This window comes from Protopterus annectens, chromosome 9.part0 (genome assembly GCF_019279795.1).
Source record: "Protopterus annectens isolate FY-2018-M chromosome 9.part0, PAN1.0, whole genome shotgun sequence".
NCBI classification, from domain to species: domain Eukaryota; kingdom Metazoa; phylum Chordata; order Ceratodontiformes; family Protopteridae; genus Protopterus; species Protopterus annectens.
In genome coordinates, this window is record NC_056743.1 from 853,952,286 (window position 1) to 853,976,761 (window position 24,476).

At 41.7% G+C, this 24,476-nt stretch overlaps 1 protein-coding gene across 3 annotated transcripts in view; it reads left to right on the plus strand.

Moving 5' to 3' along the window:
* Nucleotides 1–24,476, plus strand: part of KIFC1 (kinesin family member C1) — a gene marked incomplete in the record, with an annotated part of 1,304,428 nt that overhangs the window by 1,031,505 nt on the left and 248,447 nt on the right. For all 3 annotated transcript variants that reach the window (XM_044083556.1, XM_044083558.1, XM_044083557.1), the window contains 2 exon segments: nucleotides 21,655–21,771; nucleotides 22,703–22,876. In XM_044083556.1, coding sequence (XP_043939491.1) covers nucleotides 21,655–21,771; nucleotides 22,703–22,876 — 291 coding nt within the window.

Consider the following 24,476-nt stretch of genomic DNA (forward strand, 5'->3'; position numbering starts at 1 on the left):
ATTTCACGCTAGTGTAGCTTTGGTGACCATTATAAAATGAAAGTTTGCCACATCTTCCAGGGCTTTTCCTGTACCAGGCACCGGTATGAGACAACCAAACCCTTTAAGTACAAGAGTAGTCCAGGGGTTAAAAAAAAAAAAAAAATGCTTGCCAGCCATAATACACTGTCCCCACATATTTTATGTAGTATTGAAGTTCATAAGAAAACAAAACATCATACAGCTGATAATCAGACTATAGCTATTTATAAAGGTGATGTGAATGTTCTTCGTGTTTCACTGTTAGTCATTACATTTGGGTTATCTGCTTTGCAGTAGCCCTCAGTCGGCCTGATTAACAAAGTCTTGGATACTGCGTCGGTTGCTGTCCCTTCTTCCATGATGTCAGGTCATCAGGGGTATAAAACATGCAGCCGCCACCATTACATCAGTCTTTCTTGCTGTGCGGTGCCCGAAGCAGAAGCAGTTCGCAAGTGCCGGTCGGCCGACTCCTGAAATTTTCGTTTTCGAGTTTCAGAACTGAAGTCTTCAACTAAAGCTAAGTACCCCATTGGGGAAACTTTTTCTTGCTCCTTCCGATGTCAGTAAAAGTTAATAATTGCATTACTTGTGGAAAGCAAATACCTCACAAAGATTTTCATTTGCACTGTATTCCTTGCCTAGGCCCTGACCACGACGTACCTCACTGTAGGTTTTGTGCTTTATTTAAACAGCACAATATCCGTCGTCTGTATATTTTCGCATCTAAATATTTTGTTTCTCAGTTTAATCATCCAGAAATGTCGTCAGTTAGACTTCTGACTACCTGGATTCCGAAAAAACGTAAAGATAAGGACAGAGACAGGCTGCCGAGGTCCAAAACTGCCGACAACCCTTCTCCTAAGCAAGTCGCCAGTTCGCCGTCACTCAGTGAGGTGCTTTCGCAGCCCCCTGATACCTGCTACTTCTGACTCACAGGCCTCTACCAAGACCCATTCGGAGTCCGGTGTGCCACGAGATGCTTCAGTTGTGGAACCCTCGAATGTCTCTACCTTGGATGGGTCCGGAGCCGCTGTGCAGGCACCGGCTTCTGAGGGTGTATTCAGGCCTACAAACCTGCATATTAAACCAACACCTCCTTCATTTAGGCCAAAATCTCGACCCATGCCTAAAAAAAATGACACCCAGACCGCATTCTCAGGCCTCTAGGCCTAAAAAACAAATGATAAGAATGGCTGACTATCTTACAACTCTAATCAGGGGAAGCCAACCCCCCCCCCCCCAAGTGACCTAAGGCTGAAGCTGTTTATGAATCTTCTGATCAGCTTTCTGATTTTTCTGATTCTTCTGATGATCTGGATTTGCCCTTATCTACTTATGAGGATTCTGATGCAGAGGACTCTATTCCCTCTGCTTCTCCTCCTGAGGATTTTTCTTTTGGGTGAGACCTTACATGCTCAACGGGAGCATTTCCATTGGGAAAGCCAGGAATTTTCTGATTCTAAAAAGAAGCTTGGGGATTTCTTACTCCTGCCTCAACATAGGCTTTGGCTATGCCTCCTGTACTGGATATTGTTGATGATGCCTTTTCAGAATCTAGTTTGGCTCCTGATTCTTTGCCTCCTGCTCCCAGAAAACCTGACAGATATTACAGGGCTCCTGATTCTCACAAGTTCCTTTTCAGAAATCCTATTGCGGATCCAGAGACTATTTCACAGGGACCCAAGGGCATTAAGGCTTCTACTGCTAAAAATCCTACCCCCTCTGATAGAGATTCCAGGGCGCTGGATAGATGGGGTAAGAAGGTTTACACTTCTGCAACCTTGGCCATTAGGGCTTTAAACTGCCAATTTCATATGTTAAAGTATCAACAACATGTTATTGGATTACTTAAACAGAAAATGATGATGATTCCTGACTGTGCTGAACATAAACAATTACAGGATTTAATGCATTCGGCTGAACAGGTTGGAAAACATACTTTGCAATGTGGATTTGATTCATTAGAGGCCTCTTGCCGGGCTGCTGTTACTGGGTCTGTGCATAGAAGGCATGCTTGGCTTAAGGAGCAAACTTTGCCTGATCATGTTAAAGCTAAATTGTTGGATGCTCCCTTAAATCAGGACCGCCTGTTTGGCAGCAAGGCTGAGGAAGTTCTAAAAAGGATAGACGATAAAGCTAAATCTATGCAAACTGTCAAATATTTCTTACAGGTTCAGCCTCCTAGATTTAGTAGGCACTGGCCCACTAAGAATTGGTCGTTTCCGGCCCTTTCCAGGTCTTCTCAAGCCAAACCCACACACACCAGGTTTCAGTCCCAAGGGACACACAAGACTAAGCAGTGGGGGGTTTCCACACCCAAATCTGGGAATAGTAAGACTCACCCCTATGGAAAACTGTGTCAATGACTTGCTTTTAAAATTTCCAAGCACTTCCCAACTGAATGCTCCTTTAGGCGGAAAGATTGGTCTGCAGGCCAAAAACTGGGAACTCATTACCCAGGACAAATGGGTTTTAAATATAGTGTCCCAAGGATACAGATTTCACTTCCACACGTAACCAATTCCAAGCGGGTGGCCAGCTCTACCCCAAAATCAGTGGGCGGAGGCCCAAAATCAAGTACTCTCTCAAACATGGAGGCTATTCAGTTGGTACCAGAAGAGAAAAAGGGACAAGGTTTCTATTCAAGACTTTTCCTGGTACCCAGAAAAGGCAATACATGGCGTCCTATCCTGGACCTTTCTACTCTAAACACCTTCCTGGTGATTCCAAAATTCAAAATGCTGACGCTTCACCAGCTGCTTCCTATGCTAGGCAAAGATGCATGGTGAGCAACACTAGACTTAAGAGGCATACCTGCACATCCCTATCGGGGAGATTTGCAAAAGATACCTATGCTTCAAAGCAGGCTACATGCACTATCAGTTTTCTGCACTGCCCTTTGGCTTATCTACTGCGCCCAGGGTATTCTCAAAGTGCCTAGCTCCAGTCATTGCATTTTGCAGGCAATGAAAATTTCAAATATACCCATACCTGGACGATTGTCTAATTCAGGCAGAAAGCCAGGGCATACTTTTGAATCATCTGGCCTTTGTTCAAAGGGTACTGACTTGTCTGGGGTACACCATAAACGAAAAGAAATCACACCTGGTACCCTGTCAACAAATTACATTCCTGGGAGCAAGCTTGAATACAACTTCCCAGACGGCTTTCCTCACGCCAGAGAAATGGATTAATTTGACAACCTACTTCAAACAAGTGTCCACAAAAACCCTGCTGTCTGCAAGGCAAATTCTGCAAGCCTTTGGGTTCATGGCCTTCTGCATTCTTCTAATTCCATATACAAGGCTGCATATGAGGAAACTACAATGGTATCTCAGTATCTCAGAAGCCTATGGTGTCAACATTCACAGGCTTGTAGAAGCAAGGATTCCAATCATACCTTGCCTACACCTAGAGTTCCTTTGGTGGGCAGAGGCCTGCCACCAAAACAGGAGACTACCAGCCACACTACCCCCTGCCGCCCAAATTTTAACAACAGACTCATCAGACTATGCATGGGGGCCTCACCTGGCAGGGAAGTGCATTCAGGGCAAATGGAATCCAATTCAAATGCACCTGCACATAAATCAAAAGGAAATGTTAGCTGTACACAATGCACTGACAGCCTTCAAGGACCACATTCTTCCAGGACAACTAATGGTAAAGACGGACAATACCACTGTGATGTGGTACTTAAGCAGGGGGGTACTCATTCTTACCACCTCCGCAGACTAGCCATAGCATTGTGGAACATGGCCTTGAGCTACCAAGTGAATCTACAAGCTCAGTTCCTCCCAGGAAAACTAAATACAGTGGCAGATGGACTAAGCAGAAATCTCATGGACTCACACGAGTGGAAATTGGAACCAAGGATTTTCAACATGTTGACAAGCAAATGGGGGTGCCCAGATATAGATCTGTTTGCCTCCCCCCGGAACCATCAATTGAACAGATTTTGCACAAGGATTCCCCACAAGCTAGTTTGGAAAGTGGATGCTCTATCCTTCAGCTGGAAAAACCTATCCGTTTATGCCTTTCCTCCTCTGCCTCTGCTCTCCAAAGTACTACTAAAGATCAAACAGGACAAGCCAAGGACAATTTTAATTGCACCAGACTGGCCTTGCCAACATTGTACCCACTCTTGCACAGTGTGTCACTCTTGGCTCAATGGCACCTGCCTCAGACTCCTTCCCTGTTGTCTCAGCAGGAGAACCAGATTCTGCACCCTCAGCTGCAAACCCTGAACCTAAGTACTACTAAAGATCAAACAGGACAAGCCAAGGACAATTTTATTTGCACCAGATTGGGCTCGCCAACACTGGTACTCACTCTTTGCGCAGTGTGTCACTCTTGGCACAATGGCACCTGCCTCGGCCTCCTTCCCTGTTGTCTCAGCAGGAGAACCAGATTCTGCACCCTCAGCTGCAAACCCTGAACCTAGCAGCCTGGCTAATTACCTAATCTCTCCTTTATCATCCCTCTGCAAATCAGTGATGGAAATAATTTTAGAGGCAAGGAGGCCCAGTACCAGAAAATCTTATGCTGCAAAATGGAAAATATTTTGTGTCTGGAACCGATGTCAAAGGATGAGTGCAGCAGTGCCAAATTTACCTCAGATTCTACAATACTTGACTGAGATGCTTCATAAGGGCTTGTCCTTTTCCTCCATCAAAATTCATGCCTCGGCCATTTCAGCTCATTGCAGCACAGAGCCTCCACTCTTCTCTCACCCACTGCTCAAGCAGTTCATCAGAGGGGCCAAGAACTTAAGGCCACCCAGGAGAAATTCCAACTCCTGCCTGGAATCTTAACTTTGTCTTGGAGAAACTCACACTTCCTCCTTTCGAGCCAGCTGCTACTGCAGATTTAAAATTTCTTTCCTGGAAAACAGCTTTCCTTTTAGCTATCACTTCTACAAGAAGAGTATCTGAATTACAGGCTGTTATGGCAGTGGAACCTTTTATCATCTTTCATGCGGACGGGGTGTCCCTGAGAACCAATCCCTCCTTCATGCCCAAGGTGGTATCCAGTGTGGCTCTTAATCAGTCCATTCATTTGCCTACCTTCTTTCCTAACCCACAGAACAAAGGGGAAGGGATACTGCACTCTTTAGATGTGCACAGACAGCTTAGATTCTACTTGGACAGGACTAAACCTCAAAGAAAATGTGAACAACTGCTGGTGGCATTTGCTGCAGGGACAGAGGGGAAAGCTATTTCAAAACAAACCATTTCAAAATGGATAGGCCACTGCATTCTTTTCTGCTATAAGCATCATGGAAAACCTATCCCACAGGGCATCAGACTCCATTCAACCAGGGCTGCATCTACCTCTACAGCCTTTCTCAGGGGTGTCCCTACTAGGGATATCCTAGAAGCTGCTACCTGGAGTTCTGTACATACTTTCACCAAACATTATCATTTGCAAATTTTCTCTAAATCCAGAGCTGGTTTTGCCTCTGCAATCTTGCAGGGCCTTATAGCTGGTTCTAATTCTAGTTAAATTCCTCCTCCCAACCTTAGCTTTGGGAATCTACCCAAATGTAATGACTGCAACAGTGAAACACGAAGAACATAGTACAGTTGTGTACACTTACCATAAATGTAGATGTTCGAGTATATTCACTGTTGCAGTCTTGGTTACCCTCCGTCCAGCCCCCTTTCTTCTGTTGGCTATACCTCTACTCTCACTTACTATGCTCAAAAAGCTTTTTGGTGTATTTGCTTTTTTGTTGGAGGTATATCCTTGTATTTATAGATTTAATTGCTTCTCATTAGGGGGGCACCTGACATCTGGGGCAAGAAAAACTGATGTAATGGCGTCGGCTGCATGTTTTATACCCCTGACGACTTGATGTCATGGAAAAAGGGACAGCAACTGACGCAGGACCCAAGACTTTGTTAATCAGGCCGAATGAGGGCTACTGCAAAGCAGATAACCCAAATGTAATGACTGCAACAGTGAATACATTCGAACATCTACATTTATGGTAAGTGTACACAACTGTACTTTTCCCTGGCTGAGTGCTCATCATTCCTCTAATTCTGGTGGTTGAGTTCCCATACATGGCTCTAGTGCAAGTTTGGCTAGAGACCTTTCTGTTTCAGTGAGTTATGAGGAATCTGATGAGGACAAAGTGATTTCCTAGTTGACAGTGAGTCCAGTCACTGATTCTTCAAAAGGTGACCTTGAGTTTAAGACCAAATAATTCTTCACATTTCCTCAGACTATTGATTGCTAGGTTTAGTGATGGTTTTTGCTTGGGAGCAGTCAAGAAATACTGCAGAAGTAGGCAGTGTATATGACATTACAGAGAAAAAGATGCCCAGTTCTGTGGCTACCCCCCCCCCCCCCCAAAGAAGATGTCTATAAAGCTACCTGCTGGGCACCAGTGTCTATTCCAGCAGTCCTTTAAAAAGTCCAGAGAAAATATAGGGTCTCCTCGTATATGACAAGTCTCTCATTTCCTCTGAGTGTTGACCCAGCTGCCTGCACATATAAGTCCTTGGTTCATCTAATTCACCTCCTCTTGAGAGATTGAAAATGGTTAGCTCTTCAGAGCAAAAGGATGCCTTTCTAGTAATTTAGGCTTCAGAATGTTCAAGTATTAAAATTACGTGTGTGTGTGTGTGTGTGTGTGTGTGTGTGTGTGTGTGTGTGTGTGTGTGTGTGTGTACAAGATGATTTGCTGTATCCTTACCTGCAGAACAAAAGTCTTATATTTATGAAATCAAAACATAATTTGAGAGGTGTGCTTGAATGTGCAGGTACAGTCCTTAGAAATGCTGCTGCTTCTCTTGTATTAAGATGATATGCATTGTTATGGAATCAAAACTACTCAGATTTAAAAGCCAAAATGTTTCTGAAATGGTGTTTGGCTCCTCTGTTACACAAATTCTTAAACAGTGGGGTGACAGAGGCAAATTAAGACATGGGTTATCTAGGATGTTTCATGTGCCAGAGTTTTCCCCAAACAAGATGTCTTCCTTCAGTGGGCTGAACAAACAAAAGTCCCACCAAACAAAAGTCAGGGATGCAAAAGGAAATTACTGGAGTATAACTTTTCTAAACCAAACAGAAATTACTTTTCTGAAAAAGTATCAACCCCCCTAGAAAAAAGAATGCAGAGTCACAGAGCACCCCCCCCCCCCAGACTTTCTCTCAATCCTGCAATCTGAGTGCAAATAGTCCGACAAATTAGTTCTAAGAATAATTTGGAGAGGATACACTTAGCAGTGGATAGAAATCCTCCCCTGCTCAGTGGAATTTCCCCAAACCCACCAGACTGGACATAGCCATTTCCTCCAGTGTAGTGTTCCATCACATGGTAGAAGTAGGGGGCCATAGAACGACTGCCTGCGATATTCAAAGGAAAAGTATTTTACTTCAGAATTTTTGGTACCAAATGTGTGTGCTCCTGGATAACCATCCTAGACTTTTACTTTATAAACACCTTTGTTCTGAAAAGTTCCAAAAGTCAAAATGCTCACCTTAGTCTGTTCTAGCGTTACTTCTAGGCCACTGTTTCATAGTGATTCTATCTCAAGAATGTTTATCATATTCCTATTGTTCCCAGTTTCAGGAAATTTTTGAGATTTGTTGAGTCTGTCCTATATTACCGTTTTATTGCATTTCTCTCTGGGCTTATTTACTGCACCACGAGTGTTTACAAAGTGTCTGTTCCCAGTGGTTGCCTATTGTAGAACCCTAGGCATCTATATTTTTCCTTACTTAGACAACTTGCTAATTTGTGCATGTTCTATATCTAGGTGCTTGGAGTCCTAGGGTAAGGTTGCATCTCTCCTTGCCCACCTGGGCTTCAAATTAAACCTTCAAAAGTCCTTCCTCACCCCTCAACAAATTACTTTCCTGGGGTGTTTGATAGACACAGTACAAAAGGATGGCCTCCCTGCCAGAAGACAAAGCTCTTCTTATCAGGGCATTTTCTTGGATTTCTCTCCTAGATGTAGCCTCAACAACAGTTCCTCAACATTCTGGGCCTCATAGCATCAATGATGGTCATGACATCACTAGCCAGACTACACATAAGAACATTTTCAAAGTATTGTTAGACCCAGCACCTTCATCCCTTGGTTTTCCAGGTACTGGTACTGTGATTTGTGAACAGGAACTACAGTTGTGGATGCTTTTTCTCTTCAGACCCCAGTTCATTCTGTCCAGATGGACTCTTCACATTTGTGTGTGGGAGGTAGTGTCCATGGGAGTTCAAGTGCAATGCTTATTGTGTCCTTATGATGCACCAAAGCTTATAAACTTGAGAGACATTGGCAGTGATTTTTTCCTTAGATGATGATCACTTATTCACTCTGGGTCCTCTCCTAGTGGTCAAATAAATCTACCTTAATGTGGTACCTGAACAAGCAAGGGGACCGAGGGTCATACCCTATTTGCCGGTTGGCAATGATGGCCTTGAGAGCTGGCTGTACAGTATTCTGACTCTTCAACCCTCATACATTCTGTCAGAGAAAAACACAGTGGTAGACAGACTAAGCAGATAAACCCTCACATGTGGAAGCTCCTTGTAGGTCTTCGAAGACTTGATCCAGACGTGGGGAACACCTCAAGTAGATCTGTTCACCTCCTTTCAAAACCGACAACTGAAAAAAAAATTGTTCAAGACATTTTGCAGACATACTTGGAATACAGATACTCTTATCATTCCCAGGGTCGGAATTTTCTGGTATGCATTCGCACACTTTCCAGTGATTCCCGAGGTACTTCTAAAGATTCAGATTCAGGTCCTTCGGGTCTTTAAGACAGGCTTATCTGGTGCATCTACTATATCTATGCATCTGCGACTATACCTTTCTGCATGCTCACTGCTGCCTGCAAAACAGTTTATCAAGGGGTCCTCCTCCTAAAACCTCCCAAAAATGAGACAGCCCTACCCAGAGATCTCAATTTTTACTAGAACATTGTACTTTGCTACCCTTTGAACCCACTGCTTCTTCTTCCAATATGCTGTCTTAGAAAACTGCTCTTTTAGTGGCCTTGACCTTGGCTCAACAGATCTCTGACCTGTAGTCTTTCATGTGTAGAGAATCCAGCTACAGTTTCCTCAAGGATATGGTCACCTGATGCACTAAACATTCATGCCCAAGGTGTTGACTAACTCTGATTAATCCACGCCGTTCATCCTGTAGTTTTCTTCCACTCACCACAAAACAAGGGAGAAAAGTGCTGCATTCCCTGGCTGTGCACATGCAGCTCAGATTTTACCTGGATAGAACAAAATTAAGCAGAAAGTCAGACCAGCTATTTGTTGCCTTTGGAATGGAAGGAAACTGCTGTCTGCTACCTTCACCATTGAATATAATTTCCTTTCTCGTTTAAAGGTCATTGTACTAAGGCCATGGCTTCCATTGCAGCTTTTCTGAAGTGGGTTTATAATCAGGTGATCATGGTAGCAACAACTTTATCTGTTTACATCTTCCAAGTATTACAGGTTAGTGCCAGGATAGCATTTGCCTTGGTTTCCCCTGCTCCTGTATCAAACCATCCATAATTGGCTAGCTCGGGGGGGGGGGGGGGGTCTTCACAAGAGTCAGTTTTGGAACAGTACATTGTTTGGAGCCTAATGTAACTGTAGGTGTTCACTTACATTCACTGTTGTAGTAGAAGTTCCCTCTCTCTCTCGATTCTGACCATTCCTCCTGGTTTGGTAAGGTTAACGTTGTTCTCCTTCCCTCCCCTCTTCTTTAGGTTCTCCTCTAGATGTCATTCAGCCACTTGGCACTATACTGGGCCTGCATTGGGCAGGTCATGCTCTGGACCTTAGTTATCTATGGCTTGCGTTGTGAGACAAGAATGAATGTAAAGATAGTGCCTGCCAGCTACCCTTTATACCACCAGCATTCTGATATTAAAAGAGAAGGAAATCTGCTTGGCCAGAGGACAGAAGATAGCTCTGGTATTTGAGCTATTTGAGCTTGCTTTCTTGCAGGATGGAACCCCAAGAGGCAATACTATAGCAGTGAATCTACTTGAAAATCTCCAATATGGTAAGTTCCTAACATAACTATACTACTACTGTTAGAGATTTCTTATTTATATTTAATATATACTTATCTCAGATTGAAGAATAGCTTTCTAAAAACTCTACATTATTTTCCATATGTAAAGGGTTCACAAAAGTAACACATTTTTTTCTGTTATTGCGTCCAGGTCTTGGTTATCCCTTGCCTTAATCACAGTTCTTGTCAAACAATCTATTTCTCACTCAAAACGATGTTATTTGCTATGTAGTTGCACAGATGATGCCGACCAACTTAAATTTTTTTCTGCTCTTAAATAAATTACATACCTGTATCGTGTCTTCTTTCCAACAGTTCATATCTTGCCACATCCTGTAAACCAAATGTTTGGTTATCTGGACATAACCTTACCTATCTGGCAACCAAATTAACATCAATAATTGCCTATTTATGAATAATTCCCAAGTCACTCCTAAGTATCAGATAAGATTTGTGGTGAAAACAAGGTATTCCGAATTATCTGGTTAACTGACTTTAATAATTCCTTGAAGTTTTGCTCCACTATAACCTCCATCTTATAAGAATCTCAGGATAAACATTTATGCAGGTAGATTCTGCAACAGATAGACTTGATGTTCATCGTGTTTCACTGTTGCAGTCATTACACTCTGGTTATCCTGCTGGCAGGCTATCCGCAGTTGGCCTGAATTCCGAAGTCTTGGTCCGGCGTCGGTTGCTGTCGCCTCTTCCCTGACGTCAGTGCGCTGGGGGTATAAAAGATGCAGCTGATGCCATTTTCTTCCGTCTTTCTTGCCGCGTGGTGCCCGAAGCAAAAGCAGTTCACAAGTGCCGGTCGGCCGACTCCTGAGATTTTCGTGTTCGAATTTCAGATCCAAAGTCTTCATTTAAAGCTAAGTACCCCGTTGGGGAAACTTTTTTCTTGCTCCAGACCGATGTCAGAAAAAGTTAATGATTGTATTTCTTGTGGGAAGCAAATGCCTCATAAGGACTTCCATTCTTACTAAATTCCTTGCCTAGGCCCTGATCATGACATTGCTAATTGCAGGTTTTGTGCTAGATTTAACCAACGCACTATTAAGCGTCGGTACGAATTTGCTTTTCATTACTTTGGCCGAAGATTTAACTAAACAATGTCATCGGATAGCCATCCGACTACCGCAATTCACAAGAAATGCAAGGAAAGGGAAAAAGACAGGCATCCGAGGTCCAAAACTGATGATGAGGCTTCTTTTAAGCCAGTCGCCGGCTCTCAGTGAGGCGCTTTTGCATCCCCTGACACCCGCTACCTCAGAGCCGCAGGCCGCTTCCGACTCCCACGTGGAGCTGAGTTGGCCGCTGGAAACTCAAGGTATTGGACACTTGGAAAATATTCCCTCAGATGGGTCCGGAGCCGCTGAGCAGGCATCGGCTTCTGAGAGTGTTTTTAGGCCTACACAGTTATATGTAAAACCGACTTCAGCTTCAAAGGCAAAGACTAAAGCACCACTAAAGACAAAGAAACAAGTGTAGCAATCCCATGGACAGGCCTCCATGCCTAAAAACAGACGCTCAAAATGGCCAAAGACCTAATTACTTTGATCAGGGGTTCGGATCCCCCTCCTGATAAGAGGCCTAGGCAAGAGACAGAATATGAATCTTCAGATCAGGTTTCCATTTCCTCTGACTCCTCTTCTGAACAGGAATACCCTCTTCCTCCCTATGAGGGTTCTGATGCTGAAAAATCTATCCCTTCAGCCTCTCCTCCTGAGGAAACCTTGCATACCATGAGGGAGCACTTTCACTGGGAGAGCCAAGATTACTCAGAATCTAAGAAAAGGCTCAGAGATTTTCTTGTACTACCTCAGCACAGGCCTCTTGCTATTCCCCTGTTTGACATTGTAGATGATGTATTTTCAGAGTCCGGCCTGTCTCCTGACTCTTTACTCCCTGCACCTGCTAAGCCAGACAGATACTACAGGGTTCCAGATTCACATAAATTTCTTTATAAAAACCCTGCTGCTGACCCAGAAACTATATCTCAGGGTTCCAAAGGGGTCAAGGCTTCCACTGCAAAAAACCCTATCCCCTCTGATAGGGATTCAAGGGCACTGGACAGATGGGGGAAAAATGTTTACACTTCTGCTACCTTGGCTGTAAGGGCTTTAAATTGTCAGTTTCATATGCTTAAATATCAGCAATACTTAATATCACTGCTAAAACAGAAAATGTTGGCATTCTGAATGTGCAGAAAACAAGGAAATGCAGTATTTATTGCATGCAGCTGAACAAGTGGGAAAGCATACTTTGCAATGTGGTTTTGATTCTCTGGACGCCTCTTGCAGGGCCGCTGTTACGGGTTCTGTCATTAGGAGGCATGCTTGGTTAAAGGAACAGAATCTGCCTGATCATGTTAAAGCAAGATTATTGGATGCTCCATTACAGCATGATACTTTGTTTGGTGTTAAAGCAGAAGAGGTGTTGAAGAAAATGGAGGACAAAGCAAAATCTATGCAGACAGTTAAAGATTTCTTACAGGTACAACCACCCCGATTTAGCAGGAACTGGCCTACTAAGAATTGGTCCTTTCCAGTGTTAGACAGGCCACAAAGAGGCAGACAGACGCCCCAGAGGCAGATCCCAGCCCCAAGGCTCATACAGGCCTAAACAATGGGGTGCTTCTACCTCCAAAAGTGGAGAAGACCAATCACAGCCATACAGGAAACAGTCCCAATGACTTTCCTCTGCCAGTACCAAGCACTTATCTTTTGGCAGCCCCCTTAGGGGGAAAACTAACACTTTTTTCACAAAATTGGTACATGATTACCCAGGACAAATGGGTCTTGAATATAGTGTCACAGGGCTACAGGTTCCACTCTCACACCCTGCCAAGGGCAAAAGGTATGCCAGATCTGCCACACAATCAATGGGCAGAGGCACAAAAGCAAGTTTCATCCCTCATGGACATGAGGGCCATTCAGCGAGTACCACAGCAAGAGCAGGGACAAGGATTTTACTCAAGACTTTTCTTGGTAACCAGAAAGGACAAAGCCTGGAGACCAATACTGGACCTGTCTATTCTAAACACATTTCTGGACGTTCCAAAATTCAAAATATTGACACTGCAGCAGCTTTTGCCCATGCTGGGCAAGAATGCTTGGCTTGTAACTTTGGACCTAAAAGAGGCATACCTGCATGTCCCAATCAGACAATCTTGCAGGAGATACCTCAGATTCATAGCTGGCTCAATGCACTACCAATTCTCGCCACTGCCCTTTGGCTTATTTACTGAGCCCAGGGTCTTCACAAAATGCCTGGCACCAGTAATTGCTTTTTGCAAACAGAGGAATTCAGATATATCCTTACTTGGACGACTGCCTTATTCAAGCAGAGAACAAGGACACTCTACTAAAGCATCTGGCGTTTGTAAAAAGATTACTAATATGCCTAGGGTACACAGTAAACGAAAAGAAATCAAAACTAGTACCCTCTCAAGAGATAATATTCCTGGGTACAAGCTTAAATACAACTGCCCAGATGGCTTATATTTCACTCCAGACAAACAAAGGCAACTGACTTCTTACTTCAAAATGTTGGCAACAAATACCCAGTTATCTGCAAGAAAAATTCTGCAGGCTTTTGGCTTCATGGCATCCTGCATTCTGCTAATTCCATATGCAAGACTGCATATGAGGAAACTACAATGGTATCTAAAAAGTGTTTGGACTCCACATTGCCACAGTCTGGAAACATTAATTACCCTCATTCCCTGCCTTGCAATAGGAGTTTCGATGGTGGGGCACAGGCCTGTCACCACAACAAGGGACAGCCATTCACTTTACCAACAGCCAGGCAGACACTAACAACAGATGCATCAGATTATGCCTGGGGGGCGCACATGGCAGGAAAATGTATTCAGGGCACATGGCCCGCAAGCCAAATGCATCTTCATATCAATCAAAAAGAGATGCTAGCTGTTCAGAATGCCCTGACAGCCTTCAAGGATCTACTTCATCCAGGACAACTGCTGATAGACGGACAATACTACAGTCATGTGGTACATAAACAAGCAGGGAGGCACACATTCCTACCCCCTCTGCAGACAAGCCATGACTTTGTGGAACACAGCATTGACTTATCAAGTACACCTGCAAGCACAATTCCTGCCAGGAAAGACAAATACTCTGGCAGACGAACTAAGCAGAAACCTCATGGATCCTCACGAGTGGAAACTGGATCCACAAAATCTTCAGCATGATAACAAGGAAAGGAGGATGCCCAGACACAAATCTATTTTCCTCCCCTCACAACTGCCAACTACAGAGATTCTATACAAGGACTTATCACAAGCAACCTTGGAAAGTGGATGCTCTTTCATTCAGCTGGAAAACCCTTACAGTATATGCCTTTCTTCCACTGCCTCTCCTCCCCAAGGTACTCCTAAAGGTCAGACAAGAGAAGCCAAAAATGATACTGATTGCCCCAGACTGGCCCCGCCAGCACTGGTATCCAATCCTAAAGAGTTTGTCTCAAGGCCCAGCCTGGACATTACCTCAAATTTCTCACTTACTGACCCAACAAAACAATCAGATCCTGCACAGCCAACTCAGAACCCTAAATCTGGCAGCATGGAGGATAATGTAACCATTCAGAACACACCTCTCTCTAAAGCGGTTATGGATGTTATTTTGGAGGCCAGGAGGCCCAGCACCAGAAAATCTTATGCAGAAAAATGGAAGAGAGTCTGTGCTTGGAACCAGGCACAAGGAATTGACATGCTCGTACCAAATATTCCTCACATTTTACAATACCTAACTGAGATGCTGGACAAAGGTCTATCCTTTTCATCAATTAAGATCCATGCCTCTGCCATTTCAGCTCATTACAATATGGACCCTTCTATTTTTTCACATCCACTGCTAAGGCAGTACCTCAGAGGGGCCAAAAACATAAGACCTCCAAGGAGTGCCAGTACCTGCATGGGACCTCAATTATGTCTTGGAAAAACTCACACTGCCTCCTTTTGAGCCAGCCAATACAGCCGAGATAAAATTCTTATCATGGAAAACAGCTCTGCTCCTAGCAATAACTTCGGCAAGAAGAGTCTCAGAGTTACAGGCACTCATGGCTGTGGAACCTTTTATAATTTTCCATCCAGACAGGGTTTCTCTGAGGACAAACCCAACATTTATGCCTAAGGTAGTGTCCAGTGTGGCCCTTAACCAAACCATTCATTTGCCTACCCTTTATCCAAATCCACAGAATAAGGGGGAGAGACTTCTGCATTCTTTGGACACACACAGACAGCTACACTTCTACTTGGACAGAGCTAAAGCTTTCAGAAAGACTGAGCAACTCTTAGTGGCATATGCTGCAGGATCACAAGGAAAGGCCATCTCAAAGCAGACTATTTCTGAATGGATAGGCCACTTCATTCGTTTCTGCTATTCACAACATGGCAAATCAGTGCCTAAGGGCATTAGGCCACATTCAACCAGAGCAGCAGCCACTTCAGCAGCCTTCCTCAGAGGAGTACCAACCAAAGACATTTTAGAGGCTGCTGCAACTTGGACTTCAGTGCACACTTTCACAAAGCACTACCACTTACCTGTTTACTCTAAATCCAGAGCAGGCTTTGCCACTGCAGTTCTGCAGGGCCTCATAGCCACTCCTAATTCTATTTAAACCCAGCCACCCAACCTCAGCTTTGGGATTTGACCCAAGTGTAATGACTGCAACAGTGAAACACGATGAACATAGTGCAGTTGTGTACCTACTATAAATGTAGATGTTCGAGTGTATTCACTGTTGCAGTCCAGGTTACCCACCCACCATCCCCCTTTCTTTGCTGGGACTTATCTGTACTTCTCTATTCTATACAACCTATGTGGTGTATTTGCTTGTAGATGACGGTAATGTTTATTTTTGAGCATGCATTTTTATTGGCATAATTTTTAGCCTACCCTTTTGGGGGTACCTGACATCTGGGACAAGAAAAACTGAAGAAAATGGCATCGGCTGCATCTTTTATACCCCTGGTGCACTGACGTCAGGGAAGAGGCAACAGCAACCGACGCCGGACCAAGACTTTGGAATTCAGGCAGACTGCGGGTAGCCTGCCAGCAGGATAACCCGAGTGTAATGACTGCAACAGTGAATACACTCGAACATCTACATTTATGGTAAGTACACAACTGTACTTTACTCTAACTAGAAATACATCTGTCACAACTAGTGCCTGATAGACCCTTCAAAATTTTAATATGCGAGGTCCAAGCTCTCTCAGCTGCAAATAAATCCCAGGTATGTCTGTGTATTAATTATTTCCAAAAAAAAAATCTAATAATTTTATTTTAACCCATCTCCTGTCCTTAACATTGTAAATCATCCACTTCAGGTTAGGATTAATTTTCAGGTCGTGAGTTTGTGTAAACCTTTCAGCATAAGTAGTCTCTCTTGTTAGGATTTCCTGGAATGTTACCAGTACTACAGGGTCAATAGCAAAGTCTAACAGTGGGTCTTTGTGATTTCCTAGTTTGGAACAATCTTGACTTGTCATAGTCAATTCTAAAAATATTGATTATCAGAAATAACTGGTGCTAATACACAACACTTTTGCTTTTAAATCTGTCAGGTGATTTTTCTTACCGATCTTAATTTTTGTCCACATCCCTGGATAATATCTTCATTATATTCAGTGAAGTAAAAAAATTTAAAAAAATTTCCCTTTAAATTTTCAAATTCCAATAAATGAATAAGACATGATATCAAAAACTTTCCTCTCGAGTAAGCTTTTCTGTTAGATGGTTTACTATCATACAGGTGTCAGTCTGTGTTCTATTGGACTCACAAACTGTATTTATTATTTATTTTATTTTACTTGTGTTGACCGGGATAGTCTAACTGGATACATGTCCATTTTCAGTAGAGTCCCGGGGAGAAAAGCTCCAAGAGATTACCATACTACAAACATTCTGGTAACAAGTTGTTATACAGATAAATACTAGAAATTTCAACAGTTCAGAAATTTCCACAATTTATACAAAATCTTGTTGCAAGCATTAGATAAGATATTTTAGGCTTTATATACAATAGACTTTACTAGTAACTAGTTGTTATACAGAATACATATTTCCAATTTTAACAGTTCAAAAAGTATAACAGTTTATACAAATCTTGTTGCAAGCCTTAGGTAAGATATTTTAGACTTTATATACAAAAGACTTGAACTAGGTATGTTAAATTATCTCTGTTAGGATAAGATATATCTTTGTCAAGGATGGGCCTTGATAGAGAAAGGTGCAGACAGAGCAGGCATAAGGTCTGTAATGAGGGTAACAGGGATACAAGCTGAGATTAGTCTGGATTTATACAGGGACATAACCAATGTGTTTTAAGATAGAGTTTGAAATTGTGCTTAAGAAGACAGTGATATAGTTCATGAGGGAGTTGGTTCCAATATTTTCCAACTGCATTAGAGGACAGAGCATCTCCTGCCATGTTGTTAGATTTACATGTTTTTACAAGTAGTTTATTAGATGAGCGTAAAGTCTTAAGGTTTTTATATTGGGTAATGATGTTAGAAAGTATTGGGGTATTGGTAGGTTGGTAGAGGGTCTTGTGGGCAATGATGAGTTGGTTAAAGTGAATTTGATTCTGAAGCTCTAACCAACCTAACTGTTTCAGGTTGTAGCAGTGATGGGTCCTGAAGGGGGAAGAAGTAACAAATCTTGCAATGCTGTTGTATGAGTTGGCTAGCTTGTTAAGGTTATTTTTGACAAGTAAGTATAGATTGAAGAAGCATAGAGAAGTGTGGAGATAAGTTGGGAATGGGCAACAGTGGCTCTAGCTAGTGGGGAGAGTAAGGGTTTAATCCTATAAAGGGAGTCTAGTTTCTTGTTGACAGTTTTTATGGTATTGTTGATATGAGTTTCAAAGTTCAGGTTGTTATCAATGGTTACCCCTAGAAGTTTAGTTGTTGGATCAGGAGATATGAGTATACCATTACTGGATAAGACTGAAAAATGCATTCGGAGTGACTTACGGGTAGGAGTGAAGAGGAGGGGTTTAGTTTTTTGGGGGTTCAAGAGCAAGCAGCATTGTAGAAACCAGTTTTCTGTTGTATTAAACATTTTCTGAGTTAGAGTCCGCAGTTGGGATTGAGAATTAGCTGAGCAGATTATTGTCGAATCATCTGCATATTGTACACAGTTATCTGGGGGAATAGCTAGTTTAAGGTCATTGATAAATAATGAGAAAAGGAGGGGGCCCAATATGGAGCCCTGAGGAACACCTAGGATAACAGGGAGATGAGATGATAGGTTGTTGTCCCATAGCACTGCCTGTTGTCTATTGTCCAGGTAGGACTGGAACCATTTTATAGTCATTGTATCCAGAGGAAAGGATTTTAGTATATTAATAAGTAGATGACTGTTGACCATGTCAAATGCTTTTGAAAGGTCGATAGAGTGCTGAAGAGAGACGATTGTTATTACGGCTATTATTGATGCAGTCAGTGAAGGATAGGAGTGCAGTTGTTGTACTATGAAAAGGCCTGAAGCCATGTTGACATTTGGCCAGTAAATTGTTTTGAAGTAGATGGTCTAGTAACTGTCTATGGATGCACTTTTCCATTATTTTAGCTGAGGGGGAGAGTAGTGCTATAGGGCGATAGTTAGAATATTCTATGGAGTTTCCACCCTTGTGTAGGGGGATAATGTGGGAGATTTTCCAGATGGTGGGAATAGTGTTTTCTTGCATGGTTGTATTTATCAACAGTGATACAAGATATGCTATGGCTTTGGCTGCCTTTTGCAGATATTCAGCAGGTAGCTGGTCAACTGAGGGGTTAGTAGGTTTTAGCTTGTATAAAAGGTTGCAGATGACAGAAGTTGGGACAGGTAGCAGGTTTAGTGTTGGAAGAGAGTTAGTAGTAAAGGTTGGAAGGGCAGAGCTATCGACAGTTGATTAGCAAGTGTTTGGATGGTGTCTGTGAAGAAGGTATTAAAAGCATTAGCAGTTTGCTTTGGATTGTTGGGATTTGCTCCTATAGGGGATGGTGGTGTGATTTGGCCTGGTCTAAGTAGTCTGTTTATGCTAGCCCAGAACTTTTGTGGATTATTTTGGTTGGTCTGTTGGAGGTGGCAGTAAAAGTTTTTATCTTCAAGTATAGCTTTTTTTGTCTCGTTTCTTTTTGCCTGAATTGTTGTTGGTCTATGGGGGTTTTAGTTGTTCTCCATCGTGCCCAGACTTTATTTCTGTGTTGAATTTTTTTGCCTGGTTTCCTTTGTAAGCCTTGGAGCGGGTTTAGATTTAATTTTGATGGAACACTTTGGTGCATGGTGGTCAAGGATTGTTAAGAATTTTGAGTTAAAGTTACAGTTAGAGTGAGAAGACTAATCCAGTTAAAGTACACTGCAGCTAATGTAATAGAATTAGTACTTTAATGCTATGGTATAATTAAAAAATATATATGGTCATTGTTACAGATCATAATGTCTTCCGTTGTTGTATATTGGAATGATTAAGTCCCCTTTCCAAGAATCAGGAAAATTCTGTTTTATTAGATGAAAAATTGCATAAGCTGTGCCCATATATCTACATCAGATATGTACAGAACATGGCAGCTTGCATTGGAACCTGTAGCTTTTCCTAACTTGAGCTTGACAATGCATCCTTTGTCTTTTTCTTTAGTCATTCTCCGTGTTAAACCCACCCACTAGTCTTTTAAAGCCAAATCGTGCTCACACCCAATTCCCACTACAGTAGAGAGTCGATTATCCAAACTTTGATTATCAGAAATGTCAGTTCTCAGAACCAGGCTTCCAAAGTTTTCGAGCAGGAAAACTCAGTCTAAATATGTAAACATTATACTTTGCATGAGAATGTTTTTTGAGCTGGTAGCTCATGTGTGAAAAATATTCTTTATTGTCCACTGGAATCTGTGAGTGGTTGAAAAGTGTATTCCTGTGTACAGAAAAAAAAAAAAAATAGATGTTTTTTATCCGGTTCAATTATAAGTTTGATTATCAGAACTACCCTAGGTCCCAATTAGTTTGGATAATCAACTCTACTGTAACAGCAAATTTTTCCTTGAAAATATGTTCCCATACCTTTCCTTCTACAGAATGATCACCTTTACTCAGACACACCTTAACATCTCATAATAACCTTTCATAATGTGTGTTTGTTCTTTAGAAAACCATGCCCATTGGCTCCCCATCTGTAACTTGTCAGACAATTTTTTAAGTGATATTTCTGCCTGAAAATTCCAGTCAGCCCTCCATTCCCTGGAAGAGACAGGCACTGAGGAACGGGTTGGCTTGCTCCCCTGGAAGCACCCCCCCCCCCCTCCCAAGAAGCTCTTTCAGGCTCTGCTGTTACTATCTCCTGAGGGGGAGACATGCTTTCACTTACTGTTTCTCGACTTGTGAGCACGAATGCACTCAGTGTGGTTGGACTCTAATAGATGTGTGGCAAGCCAGAGCCATCTTCCTCCTCCAGGATTAGTCTTCTCACTCTTGTCCTCCTCAGACCTAGTTCCTACAGGCTTTATCCCTGTATGCCATTGAGCTGGCTATCTCCTTTCAAAAATCTCAGCACATCTCCCTTTTGTTTTCTTGATTCATTTTTTTTTGTATCTAATTTCTCCAATACTGTTTCATTTGAATATATGCAATTGTTGCTCAATAGGTTTAGTTCTCATTCTAACAGTCATCATCAAAATGGTCCAAGGTCAAGTGTATGTTTCCTTATAGGAATCATCCAATTTTATTTTGTGGGGTGGGGTGGGGGATTCTATTTTAGACATTTCCTGCAGCCCAGGATACAGTATGTTATAAGATAGAAAAATTGTGAGCTTTTGTTTAATCCCTGGTTACTGAAAGCAACCTGCTCACTTTTCCCTGCCACTTGTTTCTTTGAGTTGTGCTCTTTTGCTATGATTACTTGAATATTTTGACTCATTTTATCATCACTTTGAGGATGATAGCAGTGTTGTCTTCTGCCTCAGTACATCAGCACACCCAACCCTGTTTTGGTTCCCCTTTCAAAAAAATAAAAGTGCTGCCATTTCCACATTATAATTTTTAGTGTCCTACGCACTTGTTTTCTGTAACGTAATACATTTAACATATGAGGTATTCTACCTTTCATCAGGGTCTTTCTACCTCAGTTTGTGTTGCATTAGAAACTGTTTTATGGTACTGCAGACTCTATAACCATATTGCTTCATAAGAACCAAAACAGGAACTTGTATAGATTATTTATTTAGGGACTAGTTAGTCTGCTTTGGTTGCTGGTTTGACTTCTTTCCATAAACATCCAAGCTTTTAGTATTTGAATGGAAGTATTTAAGCTGTGTATTTAAGCTGTTTTGGGTGACATGCTGATCTGGCGAATGAAGCCTCCCCTACTAATTTACTGATCTATTCTTAGGATAGTACTTGGGACTGAGATGTTTTGAGATGTACTTAATTTATTCTGACAAGCCTAAGGCTGCGTACATCTGAGATTTATTTTTGTCAGGCCAAAGTAATCAGTGTTTGCTATGGCAGTATGTGCTTAACACTAAAACAAATACAGTGGCATTTGGGGGAGTGTATGCACACACAGTGTCTTAACAAAGTACTTTCTTTTGCAGTCTCACACTGGACGTGAAAGAAAAGAAGCTGTGAAATACCACTTTGACTTTGATTGCGTTTTTCAGCCAACAGCAACTCAAGAAATTATATTTGAAGAACTTTCCCTCCTTGTACAGGTTAGTCTTTGTTGGTGCATTTTTATGATGGCCTTTTTATAATGTGCAAAATGGTTTATTTTGGTGATCTGCTTTTCAGCAAAACATGGACAGTTGATTCAGCTCAATTGACAATCCTCAACTTTTTTACATGGCAGGCAAGCTCCCCACACCTCCAAAGCAAGGGCTTTGCCCCTTGCACCCTTTAAATTAATATAGCCAACTCAAGGTTAACCAGTCTCAATGCAAGTTAGAAAAAAACTCAGTGATCACCCGTTCGGCTGATGTGATGTGGTTGGCTACATCTTGCTGTACAGCAGATCATATTCTTAAAAGTGTAACTTCACTGGTCATTTGACATGCTACATTCTTTTTGCTGTTTTTTTTACTCTGTTCCTATCTCAGCAGTGTTTGAATCTTGATAACCAAAGTTTGTTAAATAAGCTTAATGTTCAGTCTTGCTTTCTGACGTGTGCACCACAGCATGTATTGCTTTCGGTGCCTTGCTGCGTTTACCTTCTAGTCATTCCAGTTGTATGCAGACACTTTGTAAGTAAATATGCTTTGTAAAATATTTTTCCTTATACGGATGTCTTTGAAAGTTTGGTGAACTCTACTTTTGCTGACCTCATTGCAGGGGTAGAGCAAGATGCATTCATTGATTTTAATGGTTAAACCACAGAGCATACATGAGGCCTTGTTCATTCTATCCTTATGGTGCTGTCACCAAGGGCTACAGGAGAATTATGTGGACATAGTCTTAATAAAAATGTACAAGCTTTTTATTAAGAAACCGCTTGCAAAATACAGCTGTGAAGTAAAGGAAAATGCATCATAGTGCTTAAGCTACAAATGCAGTGATGGATATATAAAAAGCAATTGAATGTTTATTCTTTGCAGTGGTAAGGGTGGCTCAGCTCAGTAACATGTCTCTTTCTTTCCTCCCATTCAGTCAGCCCTGGATGGCTATCATGTTTGCATTTTTGCGTATGGTCAGACTGGTAGTGGGAAGACCTATACAATGGAGGGTCCTGATATTGTGACTCTAGACACCATGGGTATGATACCTCGAGCAGTGGGTCAGATCTTCAAACGAGTGGACGAACTGAAAAATAAGGGCTGGAAAGTACGTTTTAAGTAAAGATTATATATCTTAAATATTGAAATGACCTTTTGAATACAGAAAGCTAGTTTACTAAGCATTTTCAAGTCTCTTTCTGTTCTGCTCAGCATTGATTTTATTGTCATTTTATTTTGAAGAACAGGCCTGTGATTTAGTCTGTAGATCAATTTTTGGAATTCTGGAGTCAATTCTATGGCAGAAATGAGAAGAGTTTTTCAGCCTATCATGCAGTGCTTCCTTATCAGCACACACTTGGTGTGTTATGTTTAGCTTAATTTCTACTCATTTCTGTACAGTATTGAATGTTTTAAGTTTCTCTGTTTCATATCTCCCTTGCTGACCTGTATTAGTTCATGGTGGGTATGCTAAGCAAAAAAATAATTTATTTTCACAGCATTGTGGTGAGATGTGTGTGCTGTGCTCTGTATCTGTCCTGGATTATATCCGTCTTTGAATTTAAGAGTCACTTTGCACATATATACCTATTCTGAAATGTGTTCTGGCCATCATGGAGCACTGCTTCCAAAATATTTCTTTCTTTATATTTCTTCCCATATAGTGATCCACATTTTTCTTAAATGCCTCTGAGGTAGGAGATTTCTTTATAACAGCTGGTACTGTGTTCCTCAATAATGAAACCATTTGTATGACAAATTTTGCCCCCCCCCCCCCCCAAATCAAAAGATGTAACAAACTTTTATGACAAGCAGTCCAAAAAAAAGTAGAATGATGAGATGACACCAGGTTCTCAATAAAACAATCTTTTATTTTAAAACAACATAAGCGCTTTCACAGCTCTTGCTGCTTCTTCAGATGTCAGTATAAAAATGAAGTCACACACACAGCAATTTATACAGAAATCCAACTAGCAAATCAACCAATAAAGCAATTGTGTATTAAAAGGATACAAACAATAAATATAATAAAATTTTAAAAATAAGAAAGAAACGTAAAATCAACTAATACAAGTGTATGTAAAGCTCATATAAAAAGTGAGCATGTCTGTAACAAAGGTTTAAGGGGGACTTTATCATTTAGTCCTGAACCACAATCAGCCCTTAACCTAGCTATCCACTTGCTCTCTAAGCTTTCAGTAGCATTCCTAACATCACCCAGCTCGTAGTAGCTGCTACCTGTGCTATAGCTTGAAACTTAAAACAATATGTGTGAGGTGAGCTTCACATGTTTAGAAAGAGCACTGCAGTCAGTACCATTATTTATATGTCTTAAGTGTTCTACTATACGTTCCTTCAACTGTGACAGTCTTGCCTACATAAAATTTTGTGCAGGCAGTGCAGCATGCTAAATAAACCACATGAGAAGTAGAAGTAGTTGAACATCAAACACATACTGTTTACCCTGATCTGGATGTATAAGCATACCAGTAGTTAGTATCAATATAACTGCAGCACTTACAAGTATGACATGGTCTATTTCCTTTATAAGTGGAACCCATTTTATTCCTAGCAGTTTTACCATCAAACTGTTTTGGGTAAGGATAAAGTTAGGTTGCTCACCCACTACCTTTTTAAGATGATTATTCATTGTTATTATAGGCCAATGCTTCCTTATATTATCCAAGACATACTCTGTAGTGTAAGAA